Source organism: Pyxicephalus adspersus, chromosome 4 (assembly GCF_032062135.1).
Source record: "Pyxicephalus adspersus chromosome 4, UCB_Pads_2.0, whole genome shotgun sequence".
Classification (NCBI taxonomy): Eukaryota; Metazoa; Chordata; class Amphibia; order Anura; family Pyxicephalidae; genus Pyxicephalus; species Pyxicephalus adspersus.
This window is the reverse complement of record NC_092861.1, coordinates 87,158,672-87,184,911: the sequence shown is the minus strand read 5'-3', so window position 1 is coordinate 87,184,911 and position 26,240 is coordinate 87,158,672. Positions and strand designations below refer to the sequence as shown.

At 34.5% G+C, this 26,240-nt stretch overlaps 1 protein-coding gene across 1 annotated transcript in view; it reads right to left on the bottom strand.

The window, feature by feature from the left end:
- Positions 1-26,240, bottom strand: part of LAMA2 (laminin subunit alpha 2) — a 405,950-nt gene that overhangs the window by 156,696 nt on the left and 223,014 nt on the right. The window contains exons 19-23 of the mRNA XM_072410219.1: positions 20,033-20,244; positions 17,295-17,401; positions 11,290-11,470; positions 9,543-9,679; positions 287-520 (exon numbers count right to left, since the gene is read on the bottom strand). Of these exons, the coding sequence (XP_072266320.1) occupies positions 287-520; positions 9,543-9,679; positions 11,290-11,470; positions 17,295-17,401; positions 20,033-20,244 (871 nt within the window). The remainder of the gene's footprint in view (positions 1-286; positions 521-9,542; positions 9,680-11,289; positions 11,471-17,294; positions 17,402-20,032; positions 20,245-26,240) is intronic.

Genomic DNA, 26,240 nt, shown 5'->3' with positions numbered 1-26,240 from the left:
TTCCTTTAGGTGCTGTGTTATTCTTAACAAAATGCATTCATCACTAAAGTCCCTAAATGCTGTTTAATGATAATCATTTTACAATGAAAACCCTGCTGGTATGCTACAGATTATCATCTTTTACTATCTTCTTGTAGCCTGTTTTTACAAATACAGAAAAAGCTATTGTGAAAACTGTATAGGTGCAGTTGTATATTTTGATATACATGTACTAACAAGGTGCTAAACACCATTGTAAATAAAGGCATTTAAACATGTACAATTTCACATCACCTGTTCGTCTTACCTTACAGCTGCATTGTCCCTTCTCTTCACATGAACATTTCTTTGTCTCTTGATCACAGCTTTCCGGTTTACTTCCTGCCAATTCACAGTCACAGCTGATACACTTTGGGTAATTCCTGTATCCTACCCTGCAGCTGGTACATTTGTCCCCAGAGAAGTTTGGATGACAGAAACAGCAACCTGTGTCTGGATTACATTGTGTACTAAGAGATCCTGGAACACCACAGTCACAGGCCTATAAAAAAAAGAAAGCCATGAGTGTGTTTTTAGGCAACTGTTATATACAGAATAACAGTAACACAATATATTTACAAAATGTACCATTTGACCACTGTTCATAAAAGTTTAATTCTAGATCTTTTTTTCACCCTCCTAAATATATCATGTTTTAAAATTATTATTTCATTGTAGAGCAGAAGGTCCAGTACAGGTGTTGGGCTTTTGAGGGTTCTCACAACATTTAAGGTGTTGAAGATTTATTAATAGAGTAAAAAATCACCCAAAGGTCAAGGCCTCTGCTGGTTTGTTAAACATTGTCCAAATGTTATTGTCTCACATTTGTATTTATTCTAATACAATATAGGAGGTGATGTGCTCTTGTTACAAAGGCCGCCATCAAGGGATAGGTTATATTAGTCTGCAAGTAAACAGTAAGGTATTAAAGATAATATGAAATGTGGGAAGCTGGAAAATAGCCCAAAGAAACAATTTGAGAGACAAGGGCCAATTTGTGATAGCTGGATGACCAAAAAAAAACAGAAATTAAAAGAGTATGTAGTTTTTCTGTAAAAAAAATTTATAGTCAGGAAAACATTTTAAAAGCCACCTGGCAAATTTTCATGTTAATTGCATAGTCTATAAACATCCTTGGAGCGGTCAGGGAGCTTGGTGAGGACATGGTATAGAAAAAAAAAGGGTAGGTAAGGAATAGGTTTTCCATAAAATATTATTTAAACATTTTAGTGACCTGTGAACTTTATTATTTCCAAAAACAATTGTAAATTTAGAAAATTTATATTTATTTATTAAAATATATTGTTGCAGAAATTTTAGAAAAATTATTTTTCAGTTTTGCTCATTCCTACTCATGTTGACTGCGGTCCTCTACTGATAGCTCCTAATGGAAAGACAATGGTATGAAAGGATTCTAAGGTTATTCTGAGACAATTTCTTGTACCTGTTGTGAAACTGAATCCAAAGTTTAAATGTATAAAAAGGCAAAACATTTTTTTTATTGTAGTCTGTGTCTCTGACAGGGAGAATAAAATCTTATCTTGTTGACCATTATCACTAAACAGAAAGTTAGGGTAAATTCAATTGTCATCAGAATACCAAGGGAGAGAAAATACTTCAGTAAGGAAACTTGTTCTAGAGACAACTTCTTGTAACAAAAAGTTGATTACCCAGGAGACATTTTCTCTCATTTCCTGGTAAATGTAAGTAAAGGACGTTGACAAGAAGTAAAGGAAATTTTCCCACCTCATCTATACAACCTTCTGCAAAAGCATCTGGTATAAAGACCAGACAGCTTCTCTCTGTCATGTAGTCAGTTCAAATAAGAAAATAAACTAATAATAATAATAATAATAATAATAATAAATATAAACTGATGGCTATAGTAGACAGATCTTCATTCAGGCACTCCAAGGCTGGAGAGGATACATTTTCATCAGTGTAGTTGGGTGATCCAGCAAACCTGGGATGGATCTTGTCCAGGATTGAAAACATTTACTAACAAATAAATAGCAATGACGAATGAAAGAAATCCATTCCAAATTTGCTGGATGACCCAGGTTCACTGATAAAAGTGTATCTTCTCCAGGTCTCCATTGGAGAGCTTTATTAAATCAGGCACAATGTATTCCACCTTAATATGACACATTTGTCTAGATATAAAAATACAATTCAAGTAGCTAAATATATATGTATATGTATGTATTAGAACTGAGTATATCATAACTATTTTGACTTGTGACAATAGCAACTGGGAATAATTCCAAACACCAGGTCACATGTGCCAGCTGAGTGCTTCTGCCAGGCCTGTTTTCATGTATAGCTTCCAGGTTGGCACGCAGATAAAAAGAAGCTTCTCACAATTAAAAAAGAGACCTCTTAGCAAACGATTGTTTGCAGATTCTCTTTTGTAATCATTTAAGCATTTTACATGCCTAAAGGAGAAACCCAAGGTCATATCTATAATTTGTTTGATGTGGATTCTGAGTTATAAAGCAATTTATATTACAAGTGCTTGGTACAGAATGGTGACAAGATGATAAAATGAGCAAGGTGAAGACTGCATAATGTACAAACCATATAAACGAATAAGCATTGTACATAGTATATAGTCGAAAGTATGAAACAAAGCCTAAAGCAGTATTGTGTATAAAAGAAATAAAAGTGCAAACTAGATCATCTCTATGGTAACAAAAAAACAATCAGAAATTTGTGTTTTTTTATATAAGTTTAGAATAGCTGAAGACGGTAAATTACTTTGTATATTCATCAGGGTATATTGATGATTTTGCTTTGCGGTAGGTATATGAACTTTATTCAGCATCATCAACTCTGGACTGTTGAGATATTTAAAGTATGCATTTTTCTCTACCACTCAGTAAAAAACAAATCTGTATAACAGATAGATGTACCATGCAATATACAGATTTTTGCATATACATTCTGGAAACAGGTATTGGCACAAACTATGAAAAAAAACTTTCATTTTTTTTCTTTAGAACATGAATTTGCTGCCCCTTTTGTTACTGAAGGTCAAACTTTTAGCTGCAGTAAACCCTGTTTTTGTGCTATTTGATATTATTTTGTGCCAACATTTAACATTTTGCAGGCAACCCCATACTTTTTTTCTGCTATGTAAGCTTACAAAACTAAAATAGAAATGCTTCCTGTAATTTACAGGTACATAAAAATATGCTCAATGTGTTTGATTAATTTTAAACATTTGGAGGCTTCCCTTGTTTTTAGAATCCTATTTTCTTTTTGTTTTGTTTCTCCTATGTTATTGCTCCAAGATCAAACAAGAACTGGTAACATTACCTGAGCATTTAGGTAGATGAAGCTGTGCTGCCACAAAGCCCTGCAGTTGTTTAATCCCATGGGAGTATATTACTGTAATCATACTTTTTCATGTCCATTCTCCTATTTCCTTTACATAATATTTTGTTAATTTATTCTGGGTGTCATCCTAGGCAATACTTTAACAAGTATACTGTTTTACACTATAGTAATTTAAAATACATACCAGATATATGATCACTTTTTTAGCATTTTAGGCAAACTGATACTGTTGTTTTTTTTTTACATCTGCATACTTTCTTTGGATAGAAGTAAAGTGTGAGTGACAGACCCAGGAGTGATGTATATTAAGCAGTTGTCTAAACCAGTTCAGTAGTGACCTTTACGTGATTCAATTTCCTTTTCTGTTTTTCCAGCTAGAGCATGATCTCAAGAGCCACTGAATCTCCTTGACATTATGTATAATAATTTGAACACATGTACTGACATTTATATTTGGATGATAATGGACTTCTTATGTGTGCACACAATATCATTTCTTGTATGAGTGTTTGGTTTCATCACTATTACAGCGGATATAAAAAGTGTACACACCCCTGTTAAAATGCCAGCTTTATTGTTATATAAAAAACTACAATAAATCATTTCAAAACATTTCCTACCTTTAATGTGATCAATAACTTGTACAATTCAAGAGAAAAAAAAATCTGTTTGGGGTTAAAGTATAAGAAATGAAATCCTACAATAAGCTGGTTGCATAAGTGTGCACACACACTTGGCGATATATGAACTGAGTTACTGTTGCAAGATAAAGTCTTTTTTTACAAAGGAAACGTCCAGGCCTGGCTAAAATTTGCAAAAAAATACATTAAGTTTTCCAAAAGTATCTGGGAAAATGTGTTTGATGGGACCAAGGTTGAACTTTGTGGCCACAATTTCAAAAGATACATTTGGAGTAATCACCAAAAGAACATTATCCCCAGGGTGAATCATGATGGTGTCAGTATTATGTTTTGGGGCTGTTTTTCTTCAGCTGGAACTGGGGTTTTAGTCAAGGTGGAGGGAATTATGAACATTTACAAATACCAGTCACTTTTGGCCCAAAACCTTCAGGCCTCTGCTAGAAAGCCTTAAATGAAAAGGAATTTCAGAATGGCATTGACCCCAAGTATACATCAAAATCAACAAAAGAATGGCTTCACCAGAAAAAAAATTAAGTTTTTCAATAGCCCAACCTGAGCCCAGACCTAAATCCTAAATCTGATAGATTTACAGCACTTTTGCAGGGAAGAGTTGGCAAATATTGACAAAAGTATTAGTTTAACCCCCTGAGCTGTATTCCCGAGTGTGGCTCAGGGTAAAAAAAATTATGCTGAAAGCGGTAACCCCGAGCCACACTCGGAGTAGCTAAAAAAATTAAGAAATAACACTTACCTGGTCCCATCAGCGTCCTGCTCATCGGATCCCATCCTCGGGCCACATCCTCTTCCTCTGATCTTCCGCTGGCGAGTGCACTGACATTCCCCAGGAGTTCCCGGTGGTGACGTTGGTGCATTTGTTGGTGCGTGCAAGGGAGTGTGGCAGGAAATTATGATAATTTTGTATTGGATTCAATACAAAATAACTGTATTGAATCCAGTAGAAAGTAATCATATTATTATATATTTATAATTATATTATATATATATTATATGCTACTGTACAGTTAAATTACAGGTTTCACTATTTTTATGCATCCTGTTTTACCAGGTTTTTGTGTTTTTATTTAAAGGCCTACAATGTAAATTGAATTTCCGTGCACAAAAATGTACCGCTTTTGGCATAAAAATACTGAAAAAAAAATGTTTCTTATTTTTCCTCTTACATATATGTTTGTTTTTCAATTGAATTGTGTAGGTTATAGATCACATTAAAGGTGGGAAAAGATTTAAAATGATTTAAAGCAAAACATTTTTTTACATATCAAAAACCTGGCATTTTAACACAGGTGCATACATTTTTTGATGCCACTGCATCTAAAAATTAACATGGAGATAAGAGAGGCAACCACAGGATAGTCAGACAGACAAGGTAAAATTATTCTTCTGTCACTTAAGTTTTTATGAAGAAGCAGTTAACTGGAAAAAAAAACAGTCTACTAGCATAATAACTAAAACATGTACATTACCTTCCATTTAAACACAAAAAGTTTAAAAAATTAGGAAACTTAACAAGTGCATTTTCCTGTCATGGAACATGATTTTTACATTATTAAATCAGCTTTTAAAAATGTTGTTTATTCTACTTTAGCTGTTTCCTAAAGTTGCCTGTAATTGGAAAAAAAACTACATTGTAAAAACTCTGTACATGAACTTAACATGTTGAATTTTTTAGCTTTGGATAAAGTGGGAATAGATTAGAATCTCTGTAACCTTTTAAAATGGTTTTTGTGTGTTTTATTTAGAAAATTGGTTCTAATAACATATTTTATCTGGAACTGGTTACCTGAAGCAAATAGGGGGAAATCTCTTCAATGTCTCTAAAAACAGTAATACAACTTGACAGCATTTCTAACCATTCTTCACAAAATTGTTTTTATTGTGTGGAAAAAAAATTCATTGATTCCTGTTCTGCAACAACAAATTGACAGGGAGTATGGCTACCGAGTAAAAACAGCGGCAGAAGTAAAAAAAAATAAAGTTTTACACCTGTATTTTTCAAAACCTAAACCATTATATATATTTTTTGAAATCAGAGACTTTGTAGAATAAAATGGCAGTTGTTTCAATCTATACTGCACAATGAACAAAAAAAACCTCAGTTATTTGTATCTGCCCCTGTCAAAGCAGAAAAGATTGGTGCCACCCACAGCCCAGCAGTGAGAAAGAAAATGCCTGCAGGATTTTCACTCTTTTCACTGACAGGCAAATTGTGGGGCCTTAGTTTATGTGTCCTATACTCTTAGCAATAAGCAATACCTTATTATTCAGATCTCCATTTTTTATATTTAAATTTGTGTCTGTTTTGCTGAATTTCTACCCCCTGCCTTAGAATTTTGGGTAGTAAAAAATGTTTTCTGACTATTAACCTATTTGTTGACATCTGTAGAACCTTGCTCTGTTGGTTACCTTATTTCACAGACTAATCAAATGCCACCATGGACATTGCATTTGTGCATCTTTTACTGTTTAATTGCAATATCAGTTTTACCAGCAAGCTGATCTGTGAATTAAAGTTAATATCCAGTGATTTCGCTTACTTTCATCAATTTAGGTAAATGCATTAGAGACAGTGGAGAAAACCAAATCAAGTGCATTAGACTTTAAAGAGCTCATAATAGGTATGCAAGTTAAATTCTTTTAGAGATGTTTGTGTGCCATAAAATGGCATAATTCTGAATATTTTAAAAATAAAATACTGCTGTTTTGTGCATATAGGAAAAAGCAAAGTAAACAAATAAAAACAAATATAAAAATAAAAGTGACAAAAAGTAAGTAAGAATTGAACATACAAAAAAGAAAATAAAAACAGCAAATTCAAAGAACCCTAAGCTAAACTTTCTTAAATAGCATACAAAACCTTAAAAAAATCAAAAAATCATTATAACAGAAGCTTCATGAGCAAAACTAAAAGTTTCCATTTTTACCACCAACCACATTTTACTGATAGATGACTTTGGGGAGGTCTCAGAAAAAAGTGTTAACATTTAACAGCTTCTACCCACTTCTTCCATTTCAAGTGACAAAAAAAACTCCAAAAAACAAAAACGGAACTCACATTTAATAGATATCATTTCAAACAGTTTTTGTAGTGCACAAACTCTTAAGAGTGTTAAATTGTTTAGGCTGTTCTTAGTGAAAAAGGGGATTTTTACATATTAATATCTGGCCTTTGAGTCATGTCTAGCCCTCTCAAGTGTTTCGGTAACAACTCTTTAGAGAAATTAGTTGTAAACATAGCAAACTATGAGTTGTGGCATATTTATCATTACTAATTTAAAAAGCAGCGTTTCCCTGGGTTATTACTGTCATACAAATATGCAGAATTTTGTTTTCGCTTTAGGAAATATCATACCGTTTGAAAGTACAAAGGAGTATTAAAAGACAGATCTTATAAATAATTAAAACAAGCTCTCTGTATAAACTAGCATAATTGTTTAATTTGTTTACAAGCTCAGAAACTCGAAGCTATTCCCACCCTCAAATAAGCTAATCCTAAATTCCTAAAAATATTATAAAAAATATATTATTGCAGGTTATGTGTATGTTGGGTGCATAAAATATTAAGTCTCATCTTTTTATCAACAAGTGAGCTTCTACTCATTTTCAAATATTCTTCAAATATTGCTATAGATATTTTATTTGAGTCTTTAATGCATAAGAATCTAAAGCTAATATGCATTATTACATTCCTTACATGAAGTGACATCGCTACAGACCAAAGGGCTCTGGTGTCCAATTTGGATATGGCCTCCATCCTTCAGCAACAACTCTGCTGCACCATCTGATGGTCTTTTATGTACAGATCTATGGGCCCCAATGCTAATTTTCAACTGATCATGACAGGTTCATCAGGAAAGCCTCTTTTCATCAGTTATCTGCTTCATAATACTCAAATCCGGATCCTCCCTTACAACAGAGTCCCCCCTTCACATATGGTACATATTCTGATATATGACATCATCTAATCCAGAGCATAGAAGAGAAAACCAATGGTACAAGATCTATTCTTCACATATAAGGGGTCTCTCTGATTGGTTAGCTGTTTTAGTAATAAATATTGAGGTCTACGTTGGTCTATGTAAGAAAGCCTGAGTGACCTTAGCGGCCATTTTTTTGTTGACAAGCATGTATTGCAATCCCGGGTTGTCACCTCAACTGTGGGCCGTGCACTACACCTTAATGACCTTTTTTTCTGGCATAGCAGATGGAATTTGTGTATCCCTGATCAGGGTCAGCATCTACTATCTACAACTAGACAGTCATGTAAATCCCAGTGTACTGAAATCATTGGCTGTGTAACAAAAGTCTGAAACAAATTAGCCCTACAATTAAAGATTTTTAGCTTGTGACTTTCTGCAAAAGTATAATGTTAAATTCCGGCCACTGGGATACACTTTCCTGGAGACTGAGGAAATATATCCTGCTGCATGCATTGCAAAGTCATTAGTTGGAGAATTTCTTCTTGTGGATTTAAAATAAATGTGCTGAAAGATCCACTTTATTCATACATTTCTCAGACTAAATGGGGACCTTTTAGGGAAAAAATTGTTTTAGTATTTTTGTTTGCTTATTTATATGACTATAAACAAACAGAAAGTATAAGGTGCTTGTGAAGAAACCAACTTTTATTCCAAATTTACATGGAATTGGATTATTCTATGACTAAAATGTACATGCATTATAAATGAGACATATGGAATACTTTCCAAACTGATTGTTCAGCGATATGTCCCTTTTTCATTCTGACATTGCCCCCACATTAAATATAGTCTTGTGGCAGTTTTATTTCAGAAGCATTTGATGCTGAAAATCAAATGACAAGCATTAAATGTGGACTTCTCATTGCTATTTTATACTGACAAGCACCTTCACCACATGGTTTAATACCCTATGATCAGACTCCACTCAGTACTGCTTGCCTAATCAGTAACAAAAATAATAACAAGTGGTGGTGGGGTAAGATCTAGCGACATCAAAATCAATGGGGTCATTAACTGAATTAGATGCCCACTTTGAAGTTGTGTCAGATCCTTTTTACTTTCTCAGATGTTGATGTAGTTGATGAAGTAAGTGATGCAAAACAAGCAAATTACACTTCACACTCTTAAACAGCATACTTATGACTTTTTTTTGTTTCAAGTTAACCATTTTATTTTTTGTATTTGTAAACGCCCATGACTTTCAATACCAGGAAATTAAACAGTTTCCAAACCCCACCTAATTATTAACATTTCTATAATATGTTGCCTAAAAATTCTAATATCTATTTTGATATGACTAAGATGTAGGGAAGAATGTGACATATCAGTGGCAGGTAGAAAATATTCAGTACACGTACCATTCATAAGGTTTACCACAAAGAGATATTAAAATAGAAGCAACACACCAACGTTCATATCAAATCCTCAGCAGGAATAGTACTAATCAATACTGATTGTCAACCATTGACAATCATACCGTGATGCTTGTAAGTATATACCAGTCTGACCCGTATTTACCCTACTGTGAATATATTGATTGACTGACCTTACATCCAGAGATAATGCTGTATCCCCAGTGGTTTGGTGCGCATTTATCACACTGTTCTCCAATGGTGTTAGGAGGACAAACACATTGGCCAGTTTCTTCATCACAATTATTCCCGACATGAGGGCAATCACAAGCTAAATAGAGACAAAACTCCTATTAGGAACAGCACTGTTGTATGTTCCTACAGCGTGAAATGCAACGAATATGCATTTTCCATTCTATTGTACCAGCATATAACCTCCCCTATTGAACATCATTTGGCATCAATTAAAAAGTCTAGAATGGGAAATGGAAAGAGCCATAAGGAGATGAATACACCTAAAAATGTGAAACTCCACTTTAAAAAGAAATGTTATTGCATGATAATTGTTAAATGTAAAAAAGAAATATAATGTCTTTATATTGTTACTGCTTGAATTCGGTTACAGGGTCTTATTTACCATGTCATGTATGAAAGGAAATAACTAAAGAAAAACTTGACTGTGTCTGCGTAATATAGGCAAATTAGACATGTTCTTTATAACTAAGGTAATTTATAGGAACTAAACAAAAAAAATTATGTTCAGGTTTGCTAGAGCTAGTTTAAAGATTATTGGCTGCTATTGTTTATTATAGGCAATTGGTCTGTTATCAAGGTATTTAGACCCACAAGGTAAAATATTCCATCCAGAGCAGTTTAGGGATGCATTTGCTTTTTTTTTTATTTTTTTTTTTATTCAAGCAAATTTTATTGAGGGCAGGTTCTGGCACACTCTGAGGGAAGTTTCTTTTTCTTTGAGTGACACATGACCCTCCTGGAGTTCGTGCTTTTAGTAGTTCGTAGGTCCGAAGAGGTTGGCGACCACTGCCTTAGAGGAATTAATTACATTTCAGGTGAATCGGTATTAATAGTTTTTCTAAAAAAGTTAAAAATTCTATCCCCTGCCAACATGCTATAAAAAGGATCCTTGCCCTTTCTGTGAAAGCAGTGATCTTTCTGCAAAGGTCTAACACATCCTTTGCTGAGTCAAAGCTACAGTTCCCAAATTAGTAAAGAGCATGAGCTTTGCTTTTTGTAAAACTATAGGACTAGGGTTGATCAATATTGATATGTTTAAACCTAAATCTAGGTGATGGAGAGGGAGTTCATATTAGACAATTCTTGACATTAGACATTAACACATTATCTATCTTCTCGAGTGTGACTGAGTTTTAAATTATGTGGGATAAACAAAATGTGTTGCATAAACATTTATAGAACTATGCAAAGGGCAAGAAGGATCATAGTATACCTGCACCATTGCACATATACCAATAAGTTAATTCAACAACTGGAAACTAAATGGTGGAGTGGAGATCTAATAAAAAGTCTAGACAAAATATAAGGGAAATTAGTTTTTTATGATTTTGTATCATTGTTTTATGTTGATTTATTAACTGTTAATAATAAATAAAGGAATGCACCAATGTATGTTATGTTAGTGTATTGTGGTGCTTTTCATTGTATTACCCAATACAGATGTGTGGCACCTCGTAAAACCACCATAAGGAAAATGAACCATTATGCATTATGGTGCATTGTGTTGGAAAAAAAGTGGTGTATGTCTATTTTTTTGTGTGTATTGGTGTGTTGGAAGCCCTTTCCTTTTAAATAAACTGCCTTTTTGCAATACAGATAGCATATGTAAATGAGCATGCACTAAGGGAATGCATCATAAAGAAATGGTTTTACATTTATGAGCTCTGTGTCAAGAAATGTACTTACGGGTGCATCCACCTTCTTGGAAATCATAAAAACCACGGGCACAATGATCACATTTTTCTCCAGCTACTCCAGGTTGACAGCGACATTTGCCACTGTCGTCGCAGTCAAATGATTTGGACCCAAAAGAGTTGCAGTTACAGGGAACACATCCTTGAGCGAAAACAGGACCATATGTCTGTGGCTGAAATGGGAGCAAAAAACAAAACTGAACTATGTACAATTTTTTTCAAATTTAAAAAGTACTAAAAGGGGTTGACAAACTCATGCAAAATTATTACACAATTCTTAACAGTAGGACTACTAAATCCCTGGTCTAATTTATTATAATAGTAGCAGCAAAGTAGCCATTAAAAAGTTCTTACAATATTAAATGTGATTTAGAGTATTAGGGCCCTATTTTGAAAAAGAAAGCGGTTATGACAGGACAGGATACTGCAGTACCATATTTATACAGCAATGGGCCTAATTTATTAAAGTTCTCAAAGACAGGAGAATATAGACTATAATGAGATAAGCTGGAGAAGATAAACCATCATGGAATAACCTGGTTATCCACTAAACCTGGAAAAGATTTTCTTTAGGATTGAAAACATTTGCCAACTAATAGTACATCAAGTTTAGAAATCTGGATCACCCAGGTTCTTCCTTGATCTTCTCTAGTCTTGGACAGCTTTAATAAATCGGACCCAATGGTCAATTTTATCACTGAAGCTGGGTAATCCAGTAAACCTGGAATGGATCTGGTCCAGGAGTGAAAACATGTGCTAACAAATAGCTAAATACTTTTGGGAAATCCATTCTAGGTTTAACGGATTACCCAGTTTAACAGATGAAAGTTTATTCTCTCCAGCCTTTTTCTTTCTCATACAATACAATAAAGTAATGGGCACATTTATAAAGCACAAACCTGGACTTTATAAATGTGATAGAAGTTTAGATGGATTTTTTGTTTTGAAAATTATAACAATGGTAAAGACAAAACAATACTCATGTACAAATGCCATAGACAGATTAAACATTAAAGATGTAACCAGCAATGAAAAGTGTAAATTTATCCTGGTACCATAAACCTGAATCAGGCTAGGATCTGGTAGTTACCAATGCACCTGCTTTCTCTGCTTGCAAACATTTATGTTAGTTCACACTTGGTGAGTGGTGAAGATGTAAACCTTTAAATATTTAATGATGACATGTGAGTCAATTGCAGCTTCAGTTAATAGTGAACTTTTACATGATCTTTAAATATTAAAAATGTCCAGATGAGCAGCAGCATGTATGGATAACCCCTACAAGTAATATAGGCTGTGTTGCCAATGATGTTACATCTGTGTCCTACTAAAATTTAAACATGGTTCATACAGTTGTGCTAATTCATATTCAAACAAAAGTAATTAAATGTATTGCATTAATAAATAATGAATAATATATATATATATCCATGCAGCAGAGTTTTAAACTTCAAATCTCACACTTTAACATTAAAAATGCCATCAACAGCACAATTAACTTTTTAGTATTAGACTCTTGGTAATGTATTCAGAGATTGATCAACAACTTGACATGCAGTAGTATTAAACTCCACGCCATGCACAAAAGACCTGCAAATAAGTTACCGGTATGGTTGGTTTGTAAGAACCTCTAGGACAACCTTTTGATGTGGGGTATTCCCCCCTCTGAGCGGAAGCTTGGGTATTTTGAGATTTCCGAGGCAGTTCTTTCCGCTCATAACCCTGCCTTTGGAACTCACACCGTTTCCCAAAGAACTCAGGTTTACAGATACACCTCCCCGTTATGTCACAGCGTTGAGACATTGAACCACTGACACTACAGCTACAGGGCTGACATAACTGCTTCTCAGAATCCCACCAACAGTTTGGCTTTTAAAGGGAAAGCAAAGAATAAAGAAAAAGTGTAAGAAACAAAAAACAGATACAAGAGAATTGAAAAGCAGGAGAAATTGTTAAGCTGCCGAGATCTGACATTCAAGTAAGGTAATTCTAAGAGACAGAACACAATGTCTTTCTGAAGAATAAAGCAGATGACATTTAGCAATGAATATTTCATGCTTTGTCTCAGATACATCACATAACAAATTATAATTGTAATTAAATGATAAATTATTCTAGATGAGCGCTGATACATTATTTGTTTGTGCAATGTACAAATGAAACATTAAAATCATGAGCAATAAAAAAAGTACCAACATTTAAGTGACTGTGAACTTTAAAAAATAAAGGGCTCATTACTCTGGACTAAAAACCACTTAAAATGTGAATAAAGTATAAAAAATGGCAATAGGCAATGGCGCAGTTGGCAGTTTTCTGTAGTTATGATTTTGAAAGAGAGTAGAGTGAAAACGAACAAAAGTGTAGGTAAACAAATGAGAACAGAAAAATGGTTGATACTATCTAAAATTTTGTGAACAGAAGGCAGGAGATGCATTGGCTAATAGGGGTCAAGGCTTAACCACCACTGAAAGTACCAGCCATTTAGAATTCTGGCTGAACTTCACAATAATAAAGAACGTACATATGGATGTTTACATCTGCTGGGAGCCTGTAGTTAATGTACACAGCAGAAAGTTCCAAATTTTATACCTCAGTACAGCCAAACAGACGTAGAACTGAGGTCAATTCAATCAATACTAGTACAGAGAGAGAATTGTATATTGATTTTGACTTCGTTGTCTAGCTATGATTAAGGCAAAAACTACTGTAATCATCTTTAAAGGAAAACTATCATGAAAAAATACACCAAGGCTGTGATTACTTTGCTGTACTTCATAAAATGCTAGTTGTCAAGCTGTAACATTGAAGCTTCTGGTTTAATATGTTAATTTAAATGAGTATGCAGATAAGAGAAAATAATTTGTTTTCTTTCCTATACTGAATACTTGTTTTGAGTTTTGACTCACTATATTGAAATCAGAATAACATTCAGCCAAGTAGCATTTCCAGAAGTACATATACTAGCATCGGTATGCTATATAACCTAAGTGCCTATTCACATTGTAACACAGGAAATTTAAAAAAGCATATCAGCACCTTGAAGAGTTTTGTTCTAACAGTACTTAGTCATTAAGAATTGTTGAATGTGAAGCACTTACTGTTGATGGCTCCATGTTTATAAGTATTCTCTAATTAGCTTTTAATGTAGGTCAGCAATTGCACCCCATATATTTTTGAGTGCATTTTTTTATTTGAAATGATTTAATTTAAAAATAGAGCACATCAATGTGTTGCGCAGTCCTTGTGCAGTCCTAAACGGGGCTTACATAAAGATAAGCAATATCAATCATTACACTCTTTACTATAAAATGGGTTTCCAACCTGGAACAATTGTGAATCCATGTATCCAAAAGGTATAAATACCTGTTTTCTTTATGGTAATTCAAGAATATTCTTTCTTGACTCATTTTACCATGCACATTTAAGACCAGTGACAGTTCCATAAATGTATTTATTAAAATTTGTCCCTGACCTATTCTCTTTTGATTAGGCAAACTGTTCTTAAATGAGTGCTGTACACACACTGCTGTTCATTTCAATGAAAAGAAGAAGGAAGGGACGGAGGAGCGGGAGGCTCCCTGATACATTCTCATAGGAAATTACAACGGTTCCTGGTTAGTTGTTTAGCAATCTGCACCTAAACTTGAGTTGTGAGAGGTTATGAGACCAGGTTAGCAGTTTCCACTCTCAAATTCACTACACAGCTTGTTTGTGATATCCCTGGATTTTTCCTAGCATAGTAGGATAAGTCTGAGATTATACTTATACAAAATATAACCTTTGTACAAATAAAACTACTATACAATGCAGGGCAAGTTGACTAAAGAATACACAACTATGTACATTACATTAAACCTTCCATGGCAATATTCTGAAAGTAAACACCATTTCATTGTATCTCAATATGTGGAAAACTACAAGTCTGACGTAAAACTAATGGTTTTATTTATAATTTATTTCAAGGGCCCCTTTTATTATAACATATTCTCTTTAATGTTTATACCCTTGTCCATTAACTTTTGGAAAGGTTGAACAGATGCAGGTCAAAAAACTTTACTGTTATGAATTAGATGACGGAAACACTGTAAACTGAATGTGTTCATGTAGTATTTCTGAAGTAAAAAAGCTTGCTTTAGTTGAATAGGACCCAGCCTAAAATGATGAATAGACTCTTCAAACACTTTTAGCGCAATTGAATAGAAAAGCAAATCAACAAAAAAAATCAACAGGATTTATATGGCAGCTTTTCTTTGTTTTTGTTTTTTTTGAAATATTCATCTATGAAAGTAAAAATGTTAGGTATAAAAGCATGTAGTTTATGTCAAAAGAAACTGACATCTTCAAAAAAAGTATTATGATAAGAAATCCATTTTGGTCCCACAGTAAAGCTAAATCAATGCATAAATCATATGGTCTATGAAATATTGGAATCAAAATGCAAAATCTGAACAGGAGGCTGTGTTTTAGGTACATTCTCAAGAACTACAAAACTAACATTCATCTTTATAACCGATTGAAATATTTATTTACGGCACCCATACAGTCATGGTATAGTGCAGAATCATTTTGTAATGGCATGTGTTACAATTTTGTTACCTGCTTGACATTTGAAAAGTGCATAGGTGAAGCCCGTAATGGTAGTGGAATATATTTCTATATATTAATACATACATCTTACTCAGGGAGATCTAAATGGTGTTTGGTTATCTATCAATATTTACCTTGGGATTTAATTTTTTAGAATTAGATATTTGTTCACAAATGGGAAAGGTAAAAGGCATCTAAAAAGCATTTATTTAATTCAAACTTGCTTTGAGAATCCACTTACTTTAAAGTAGGGCTCTTTGAGAAAGAATCCACTGCCCAACTCTCTCTAATTTCTAAAGGTTATATGAGATGGATATTCTGAAAAGCTTCTAAATAGCTTCATGTGATTCCATGCTAGTATATTTATGTAGCCACAGGATCTCTGCCGAAGATCTGGCTGATTCTGTTCTTCATCAAACACTGTACCAAACCATAGGTTTTTGTCCATTTTGTGACCACAATTGTATTTAGAAGTATTTAAAAAATGCATTTTTTGTTTTCTGACTTTAGGGCGTGTAGTGACCAAAGTATGGGCTGTGAATTTTTCATATGATAGGTTAGTATTAAGTATTGGCAGCAATTATCAGCCTAACTTTTTGGAATGCTCTGTTGTAAAAGCTTTGTACAAAAGTTTGGTTAAAAAAATAAATCTGCTACTGGGCCAACATCCCTGCCCATCAGTGATTGTCAAAGTTTCCACAAAAATCCTAATCTATTATGGAAATCCATCTGAACCATAATTGAATATTACTTTTGGTTATCTCATAGCAGTCATACCTTATACGTGAATGAAAAATGGAATTGTTAGGTTTAATTTCTTGTTTGAATTGCTTTCCTGATAAAAAGAAAAAAAAATTGCCATTTTTAGAAGTACTTCTAATTAGTTGGAAACTTGTATGTTCTCTGCTATGGCAACTGACCACAGCCAGCAATCTAGACAAATAATACAATGGATTTATAAGCTACTGTTCCTCTTACACTCTCTAAATCCCAAAAATGTTTAAGAAGTGTGCATGTGGTATGTGCATTTGGTATTCTATGAGTTAAAGTGTTTACATCACATTACATGTTTTACCCAACATTCAGCTATAAATAAACTGCTTGGGCATAATGGCAAACTACTCCTTAAAGCAGGTGTTTTATCATGGTAGCAAGCATGAAGACCTATAAAAATACAATATTTCTCACCATTTCACAACTATGTTGCAGGTTATTATTGACTGTTTTTCACTACCATTACAGTAAGTCTGCAGACAACTGGGGAGTTCAATATTTGTATGAAGAAGAGCTAATACAAGATGGAAGAATGTAAAACATTCACAATTTATATATACAAACAATAAGGAAATTTAATTTGACTAAATATATTTCAATATTTTTGGTGGAAAGATTTTATATGATAAAACTTACCAAACACTCATCACAGTGGCGTCCAATTACATTATATTTGCACTGACACTGTCCAGTCTGAACGTCACAGCTGGTGGATACTGACCCATTAATATTACAGTTGCATGCTGTGGGACAACAAAGTGTACAAATGAGTCCATTAAATTTTTTTTTAATAGGCTCAAACTATAAACATTGCTTTAATTTAATTTATTTAGTATTCTAAACTAACTGGAAAAACTTTTAAATATATAAACAGTTTACTGATACTGCTCTAATATCTAGGCAACATCAAGTGAATGGGAGAGAACAATTTTAAACGCTCTTTGTTATACAAACATTCTCCTATTGAAGGTGTTTCTACTTCTGCTAAACTATATTTGAAACCCTTTCTCAGACCTTTTATGTTGAGAAAAAGGTTGCACCTTATCTCTTACAAATGACAGATAAAGGCTACCTTTTGTCTAGGGAGACTGCGTTTATTTTTTCAGGTATAGTAAGATAAAATGGAGAACTCTAAGCTCACCTGCACTCCATCTGAAATTTACAATTACAGTTATAGTTGCATAAAATAAAAGGTAAGGCAAACCAGACTAAAGCTACCTAAGTTTTCAAAATGATCCCTGTGTGCCCATGGACATTGCCATTAAATCCTGGGTGAAAGGTGTACATGGGTGTACAATTTCTGTCAAGTCAACAATAAACCACACCCCATCACTGTCAGATGTCATATGATAAAAAGTTTAGGTTTCCCTTAAGAGTAGGACCAACTCTATGTACAGCATAGGCCTAGTATATAAAAGAGCATCTACAGAGACACATGAACAGATTTGAAATCTACATTAGGTACTCAATCAATACTAGAGATGTGAATTTCAGCAGTAGTGTTCTTTTTTAAATATTTTAGGCCAAAATTTAAACTAATTTTTTAAACTAACTTATGTCATTATTCTTGCTACACAGTTCATGTGCAAACTGTGTGTTGTAAGCTTTTTTATTGTTCCCCTTTTCATTTTTAGAGAGAAGTTGTGACTTTTTTCTGTAAAAAATCAAATTAAATTATTTTCACCTTCATCATCCCATTGGTGGGAAAAAAAATCAGACTTTTTAGGAATTGCTGTGGGAGCTAAGACAAGATCTGTACATGTTCCTTAATAACTTTATATTTTAGCCCCCTAAACTACTTTTCTGAAAAAAGAAAACCTAAGGAAATTACCAGTAATTATTTAGTTATAGGATTAAAGTTTCTGTCTCTTCACCATTCAGGGAAAACGATAACATCTTTTGCTAGCCCAACCTCTAATTCGCATATATTCACCTTCATTGCATTCTATTGCTATCGTAAGTTTAGTGCTGGGTAAATTCTCACAAACTTACACGATGGGCCTCATTTATTAAAGTTCTTCAAGACTATCATGAGAAAGTCTGGGTGATTCAGCAAACCTGAAAAGGATCTGGTCCAAGACTGAAAACATTTGCCAACTAATAGCAAATTATTTTTAAGAAATCCATTGCAGGTTTGCTGAATCACCCCGGTTCTCCAAGGTTAGTCTACCTTCTCCAGCCTTGAAATACTTTAATAAATCAGGCACAATATTGTTGTCCGCATTCCACATCCCAGTGTTCAGACCTGGTCATAACACTAAATAATGGAAGGTAATCAAATATCCCCCTGTTGCTAGAGGCAAAGGGTTTTTTGTGGTGGTTTTGACAGAGAATAGTTTTCTTTTGACTTTTTTTGCACATAATTTTATTACTGCCCCATATATGACAGTATGCATGGGCTCTCAACAAAAAGTTCTGTGTCTAGGTTCCTGGAATATCAGTGGCTTCAAAGATGTTTCTTTGCTGCAGTTAGAATTTAAAATAAAAACTGCCAACCCTGCTACCTAGGGAAGACACTGTAGACAAAAACACATGATTATCAACCTGGTCACTTTATTGCTCACTCAGTCTACAATCATTCTTTTAGGTATGATTGTGATTTCAGAATTTAATTGCCTTCATTTATTCCATGTGACAGTGGCTATCTAGGAAAGGGGCAGCTAGTTAGATTTCTTAATTGGCAAATAAAAGGCTAAAAGGAACTTGAAAATATAGAATAGTTTATCATATTACCTCTAATATAATCCTAGTTTTTTATGATAATTCTACTTTCCAACTAACATGCTTTTGTTATAGCTCATCTGTTGCAAGGTGACATAAGCTACGTACACACTTCCAATTATTATCGTTGGAAAACGAACGACGAACGATCCTGCACGATATATACGAACGATCGTATAGCACCGATCCTGCACATAGAGATAACGACACGATCGTTCGTAGATATTGTACACACAATAGATACGATCGTTTAAGCGATAGAGGAACTATGTGCACGACAGGAAAGTGAACGGACGTTCGTTCATCACGCATGCTCTGAACATGGACGATCAACGAACGACCGTACACACGAACGATGTTCAACGATCGTCGTCCAATCCGATCCGCCGGTCCAGTCGTTCGTTTCCAACGAGTTTCCTTGTTCGTCGGCGTCGTTGGTTACTTTTTTACGAACGATTTTTTGCCCAATCGATCGTTCGTCGTTCGATTGGAACGATAAAAATTGGAAGTGTGTACGCACCTATACAAGGAAAACTGTAGCAAAATACAGAATCTCATGTGAAAGAATTATCTACTTGGTTTATGTCACTTCATATCTGTTTTTTTTTCATGCTTATGTCTTTAGTTCAGTGTAACAAAGAGTAGATACTCACGTTGACAGTTCCTTGCCCCAAGAGCATCTCCAAAATATCCATCTGCACATTTATCACAATATTCCCCAGTCACACCAGGCTTGCATATCATACATGCTCCTGTCTCTCTGTCACAACAGCCAGGGGCTGAAAGGTCAAGATTTTTATTGCATGGGCACGGCTTGCATGATCCACCTGGCACTGAAGGCTGTCCAAAGTACCCATCAGCACAACTACAAAAGAAAAGACAAATTAAGACAAAGACAAATGTAAGACAATTAAGACAAATGTAATTTCATATTTTTTTAAGTACATTTTGTGAATGTAAAAAAAAAATTGGTAAAAACAGAGAATGGGCCCTTTTTATAAAACAAGGACATTCCCTCAAACATTTCCTGGTGGGAATCAATTACTACCATTGAAAATCATAGACCTTGAAGATTCCCACAAGGTAATGTTTGAGGGAATGCCAGATTCCATTTATTAAACAGAGCCCAATATTGATTACATTTTTATTAGCTTTGATACTACATTAAATGTAGTTCTACTACAACTGGTATTAGCAAAATTGTAGGTCTACACAACTCTTAAAATGTTTGTCACAAATATCCTGGACAAGTGAACACTTACCTCATATTCTCAACCATCATCCAATATCTAAATTTTGCTATTTTTAGTACTATCACTTCTACAACCCTGGAATCCTTAAATTGGTGCTGACTTTCCCATTTCCATGAATTTCTCACCCTAAAATGTCCCAGCAACCAACTGAAGGGTACTTTGCATTGCAATGTGGGGGACTCACAGAAGGGCTCATGTCTATGTATAAATTCATAAAGCCTGCCAAGGGCTCCTAGGAAAAAGCAATTTCAAGGTAGTGATAGCAGTACCTGCTAACAAAAGGTATGGTGTATGTATCGAACATTTTTAATAACTAAAATAAATGGCACAAACTAGAAAAGGATACAGCAAAATATGGTCATAATGGCTAATAATGAAGTGTTCACAAACCTGAGCTAGATATTTTGTTCGCCAAAATCATCAAACTTGCTTTGCTTCTATGTTTTCTGCTCATTTTATGATCTTAGCCATAAGGACCGAATAATTTAATCCACAACTCACAGTACATAGTGTGGTGGTCATTTGGAAGAATGCCACCTACATTGCTGGCCATTAAGAAGTCTGACACCCTTACATTTAGCCACAAAGATCATTGGTGTCACTTAAACTGACCTAAGAGGCACATATTTCTCATTGCTTAAAAAACCCTAGCAACCTCTGGATGAATCCTTGGGTTCCATAACACCCTGGTTGAGGAACATTGCTTTATTGTTTACAATGGAGTATAACTCCAAATATTGCTGATTCATAAAGGATCTGCAGTTTGCTTTTGTGTATTGGGTGTTATGACTTGCCAATCAAATTTACTTAAAATGTATCCTGTGGATTTATGTTTGAAAATGGGCAATCTTCAGCCATCTTAATTGGCTGGGGACCTAATGCTGACGCAGGTTCACAGGAGTTCATTCAGTGCTCTCAGGGGAAGCCATGATTATCCTAGCAAGCAAAACTGAGCTGACTATGTGCGGTTCACCGCTTTTGACAGTTCAATGGACTGATCAGGCAGGTAAAAATTCTATTTGCAGAGTAGATGTTGTCTGTCCCTTTTCTGCAATAATGATTCAACATTTTTGAATGTGGAACTTTAGTTTAATATTTACCAAAGAGATCAGAGTGCTTAAACTGAGAAAGCTTTCCTATTCCTCTGTTGTAGGGTGGTTCCATGTTATTTCAAGCATTATTCAGGATCAGTGTTTCCCTATAGACTTACAATATAATTTCTTGTCTGTTTTAGGGTGATTCCGTGTTATTTCAGACATTATTTAGGGTTAGGGTACCTTTAGGCTTTATATATGTATGTACATTTTATGCAAGTAAAGAAATTATCTACTTACACACTTTAAAGTTGTACCCAAAAAGTGCATATAATTGAGCTATATAATAAGATACAATAGTTGTTTCCAACCATTGTAGCTAAAAATGTAACATAGCTTCAATAGAACCATTTCAGTGGGTAAGAATATTAATGTTGCATGGGTGATAAACTACAATAGACTCTGGAACATAATGCCTGGAGCCAAAATCCTAATTAACTTCCTAAAATATCCTGGTTTTTGTTACAGCTGACTTAAATGAGAAAACTTTTAACAAGTACGGAGTCCATATATTTCTTGCCACATTTACTAGGAGAGTATATATTGTTTGCATGAGACAAGAGACTCATCAAACTAAAACTCAGAATTCTTATAATGTATTACTACGCCATGTGTACTGAAAAAATATATCATGGATATGTGACAGTTTTTAATTAACATTAATGAAAATTCAGAAGCCATAAATTCCAGATTTGCTTCCACAGAACTAAAGATGAGACCCATGTTTTCTTAAAACTGTGTGCACATTATTTACTTGAGGGCAATGGTGTATTTTGCATACAAGAAAAAGGCCAGAACTACAATAGTTCACGTATTTCCTTAAATGTGATGTGAAACTGAGCAGAATAAAATAAACATTATTATTTAGGTCTAGGGGTACATTATCATTATTCCCTTCCACTTTACTTTTTGCTTGAAGGTATGCATATGTTAAATATATATATAAATAATTGTAGTAGAACAAAACATCAGATGCCAAATTTTTGGCATCATCTACCTCAGTTTCAACTAGAAAAGGGAATATAGGGCTTGGATGAGGCTGCAGGTGAATGTTTTGCTGTATATTTGCAGCTCTTTTTTGGGAATCAAGTCCCAGTGTCCTGGAAGGAATGGGTGGGCAACTCACTCCTCTCTCTTTTAGGAGCATTCAGTACATGACCAGGGTGCAAACTGTACAGTTGGGTGCATACAGTAAATGCAAAGGCCAAATTTACATTTTTTGCAGGCTGTTGGTGCTGACACATGTAGGATAGTGAGTGTGATTTAAAAAAAGCTCTTCAAGGCTGGAGAGGATACATTTTCCTCTGTAAAGCTGGGTGATTCAGCAAGCCTGGAATTGATTTACTAAAAGTCATTTGCTATTTGTTAGTTAGTAGTATGTTTTCAATTCTGGACCAGATGCATTCTAGGTTTGCTCAATTACCCAGCTTTCCTGAGGAAAATGTAGGCTTACTAGTCTTGGGAAGCTTTAATAAATCAGGCTCATTGTGTTGTGCTTGTGTTTTGAGGTATGCTCTCATTTATCCCTCTAGTAGGCTCATGTACGCATTAAACAAAGCACTTGTGTTGCAGTATGTGCAAAAACGTCACTTGTAAAAAAATAAAAATAAAATGTCACATAAATGGGTATTTATAGAAAAAAATCAACATTTCTAACAATACAAAGACATTCATGTTTATTTATGATGTTTTTTTTAGTTAAGTACAATTACAAACAATTCAATAGTATTTCTGCAAATCTATTGTCAGGGAGCCTGTGTTCTTACTTATGCACATATAAGGCCAGGAAGGTTAAAACTGACGGACAACAAAAGTTATCTTGTACACATGCTTAAAGGCTTTTTCTGGTCTCTTGTTTTGTTTGCACTGAATCTGCTTTTAACAGGACTGTCCTGTTTTAAAATGACTCAAAAATCAATCCCAGAAAGAAACTGTTCCCTGCATAAGAAACTAAATACTTATTTCCCCCCCTGCCCAAGCCACCCAACACCATTCTATGTAGAGGACTTTTCCCCTAAGTCTGTATAGAAACCAGCACTTCTGGGAATGTTGATCTCATGTATTCCTAAATATACTTAGTGGCTCCTCCTACTAATCTATACATTATGCCTGTACAGTTAGGTATACTACATTTACTGTTTAGTTGCCTGGGGGGTTTGTTAGGCAAGCTACTTTGCTGCAACAGTAAAGGTTTCAATTATGATCAACAAAACTGTCTGCATACAATTATACATCCTTATGTAAAACATATACCATATTCCCATACATTTATTCTAAATGCACATTTAGCTGCTTGCATGATATTCCAATTTTTAGGCTATTAGTAGAACGATGATTGTTTGGAAGTCTTCCACAGCATCCTATTAACAATGCAAAGATGAAAACATGTCATTGAACAGGCCCAATACCATTTACTTTTTTAAAAACTAAGCTTTTAGTTTAGATGCTTTACTCGTCAAATTATTATCTTTGCAGTTTAAGCTTCTAGCAATGCAGAAAATATTGATTCTACTGTAGTATTCACACTCAACAGTTTTATAGTTTGATAGACCATGAACAAGTTATTGACTTCAGTGTCTACCAAGTGTTTACAATCCATCAGTTTTAAGAAGTAACACATTGGAATGAATGTTCAAGGGGATTATCTCAGTAAATATTCATCATATTCGTATTCCACCTGGACCTTCAAGTTTTATAGTCAATACAGTGGGTTATATATACAGTATGAAATATATACATATGAAATGTCATAGTAGTGCACAACTGACTGCCAAGATTTTTTTCTAATTGTTTTATTTGCCTTATTTCAGTTATCCATGTCTTTAATTTGAGGTTGCTTTTGTTTTAGGATTTAAATGTAGAATCCTCAGTTCCTCGCTCACAGCAATATTCTTGTGTCTGTTATCAACCTAATTACAAGGTCTTTTTTTAAAGCTATTGGTGCATTAAAGTTTAATTTTTTTTGTTTTCTTTTTTGTTTGTTTTTTTTAGTTTTGAGTTGAGGATTGATTAAAACGCTAAGGCTCTTCCTGTGCATGAAAATAAATAGAAAGTAAGACAGAAATCTCATTAAAAGAATGCAAGCTCCAACATTCGATATACGGAACGTGCTATTGAATTACAGCGCCGTAACTCTCAGGAAGCCCTAAATAGCATTATTTGAAAGACATCAATTCAGCTTGGTGCACCAGGAACCCCTCAACTAGAAGGGGGTAACTGAATCTAGTGGGGAGTATCAAATAACATCCAAAATTCAAGCTAAGCTATTTCTGAATAACAGTCGGCACTAAAATTGTCCAAACTATTCAATATAACCATCAGGAACTTGGCTCTGTGCCACTAAAGTTTATTTGTTGTGTTTCTATGGTCCATGTACCAACACCAAGATTCCCAATCCCTTGAGGAAGCCCAGTAGGGCAAAACGCATCGGGCATGGGGACATTACTGACATCACAAGACATTTTTAAATCCATGATGTAATCCTAGCAAAGTGGAACTGTGTTAGATTAGGTCTAGTGCAGTAGGACAATGTATAGTGTAGGAAAATTGATACTTAATAAAGCAAAATACTTTAAATATATGTCCTGCCTATAAAAGCCTGTCTTTTCTATACCACTCTCTACTAATATGTCTATACACAGGCAGACTTTGCACAAAATGTTAGTAGTGTCCCACCTCTATATAAAAACTTCCTGGCTCATAAAAAAGTAAACTATTTTCACCTTAGATCATAGCTTCTAGTCCCATTGCTTGGGTACCAGTGACATCACTTAGCTGAACTGCTGAATCCTGGGAAAGCTGAGGATTTCAAATGTGCTCCTGCACCATTCTTGTGAGACTGGAGATCCTCAATATGACTAAGCATTTTTAAATGAGGAGATACTAAATACAAAAAAACCCTACATTTTGTGTAAGGCCTGCTTTAAAGCCCAGTTTAACCACCTGAGCGTTACACTGAGGTCTAGATTTCTGTACCAAAAGTGATCCACTGTTTTTCATGAAATTTTTTTTTTAAACAGATTCGCGCTCCCTATTGTGAAGGCTGGAATCCGGCTGGCAGTGAGGCGAGTGTACGCGCACGCTCGAGTCCGGACCGCGGTAATCCGTGATCGATGGCCGCGCGTACTTTCGCGCTTCCAGCGAGCGCGGATTTTATTGATGAATCAGGGGCATTAATGGAAATTTTGCCCCATCAAATTTTTGTGGTTTATTTGTCTTACAGCACTGGCCATTTAACAAGTGGGTTTGTATATATTTCATGTTCTTACAATCTAATTTAGGATAAATATATCTAAAGAGAAATAACAGTTTACGCATTAATCCACCATAGACAATAGCACAGTAGCTGTGGCTGTTGGAGATCTTCTCTCACAATTTTTAAATTACTTCTGATGTCCTTTATGTACAAAAAAAACCAAGTATCATGACACAATTATCACTTTGTCATGATCAATCAATAGCTTTGAAATTCATTATTAGTATTGTAAGTTATTGTTGAAATAAAAGCATAAAAA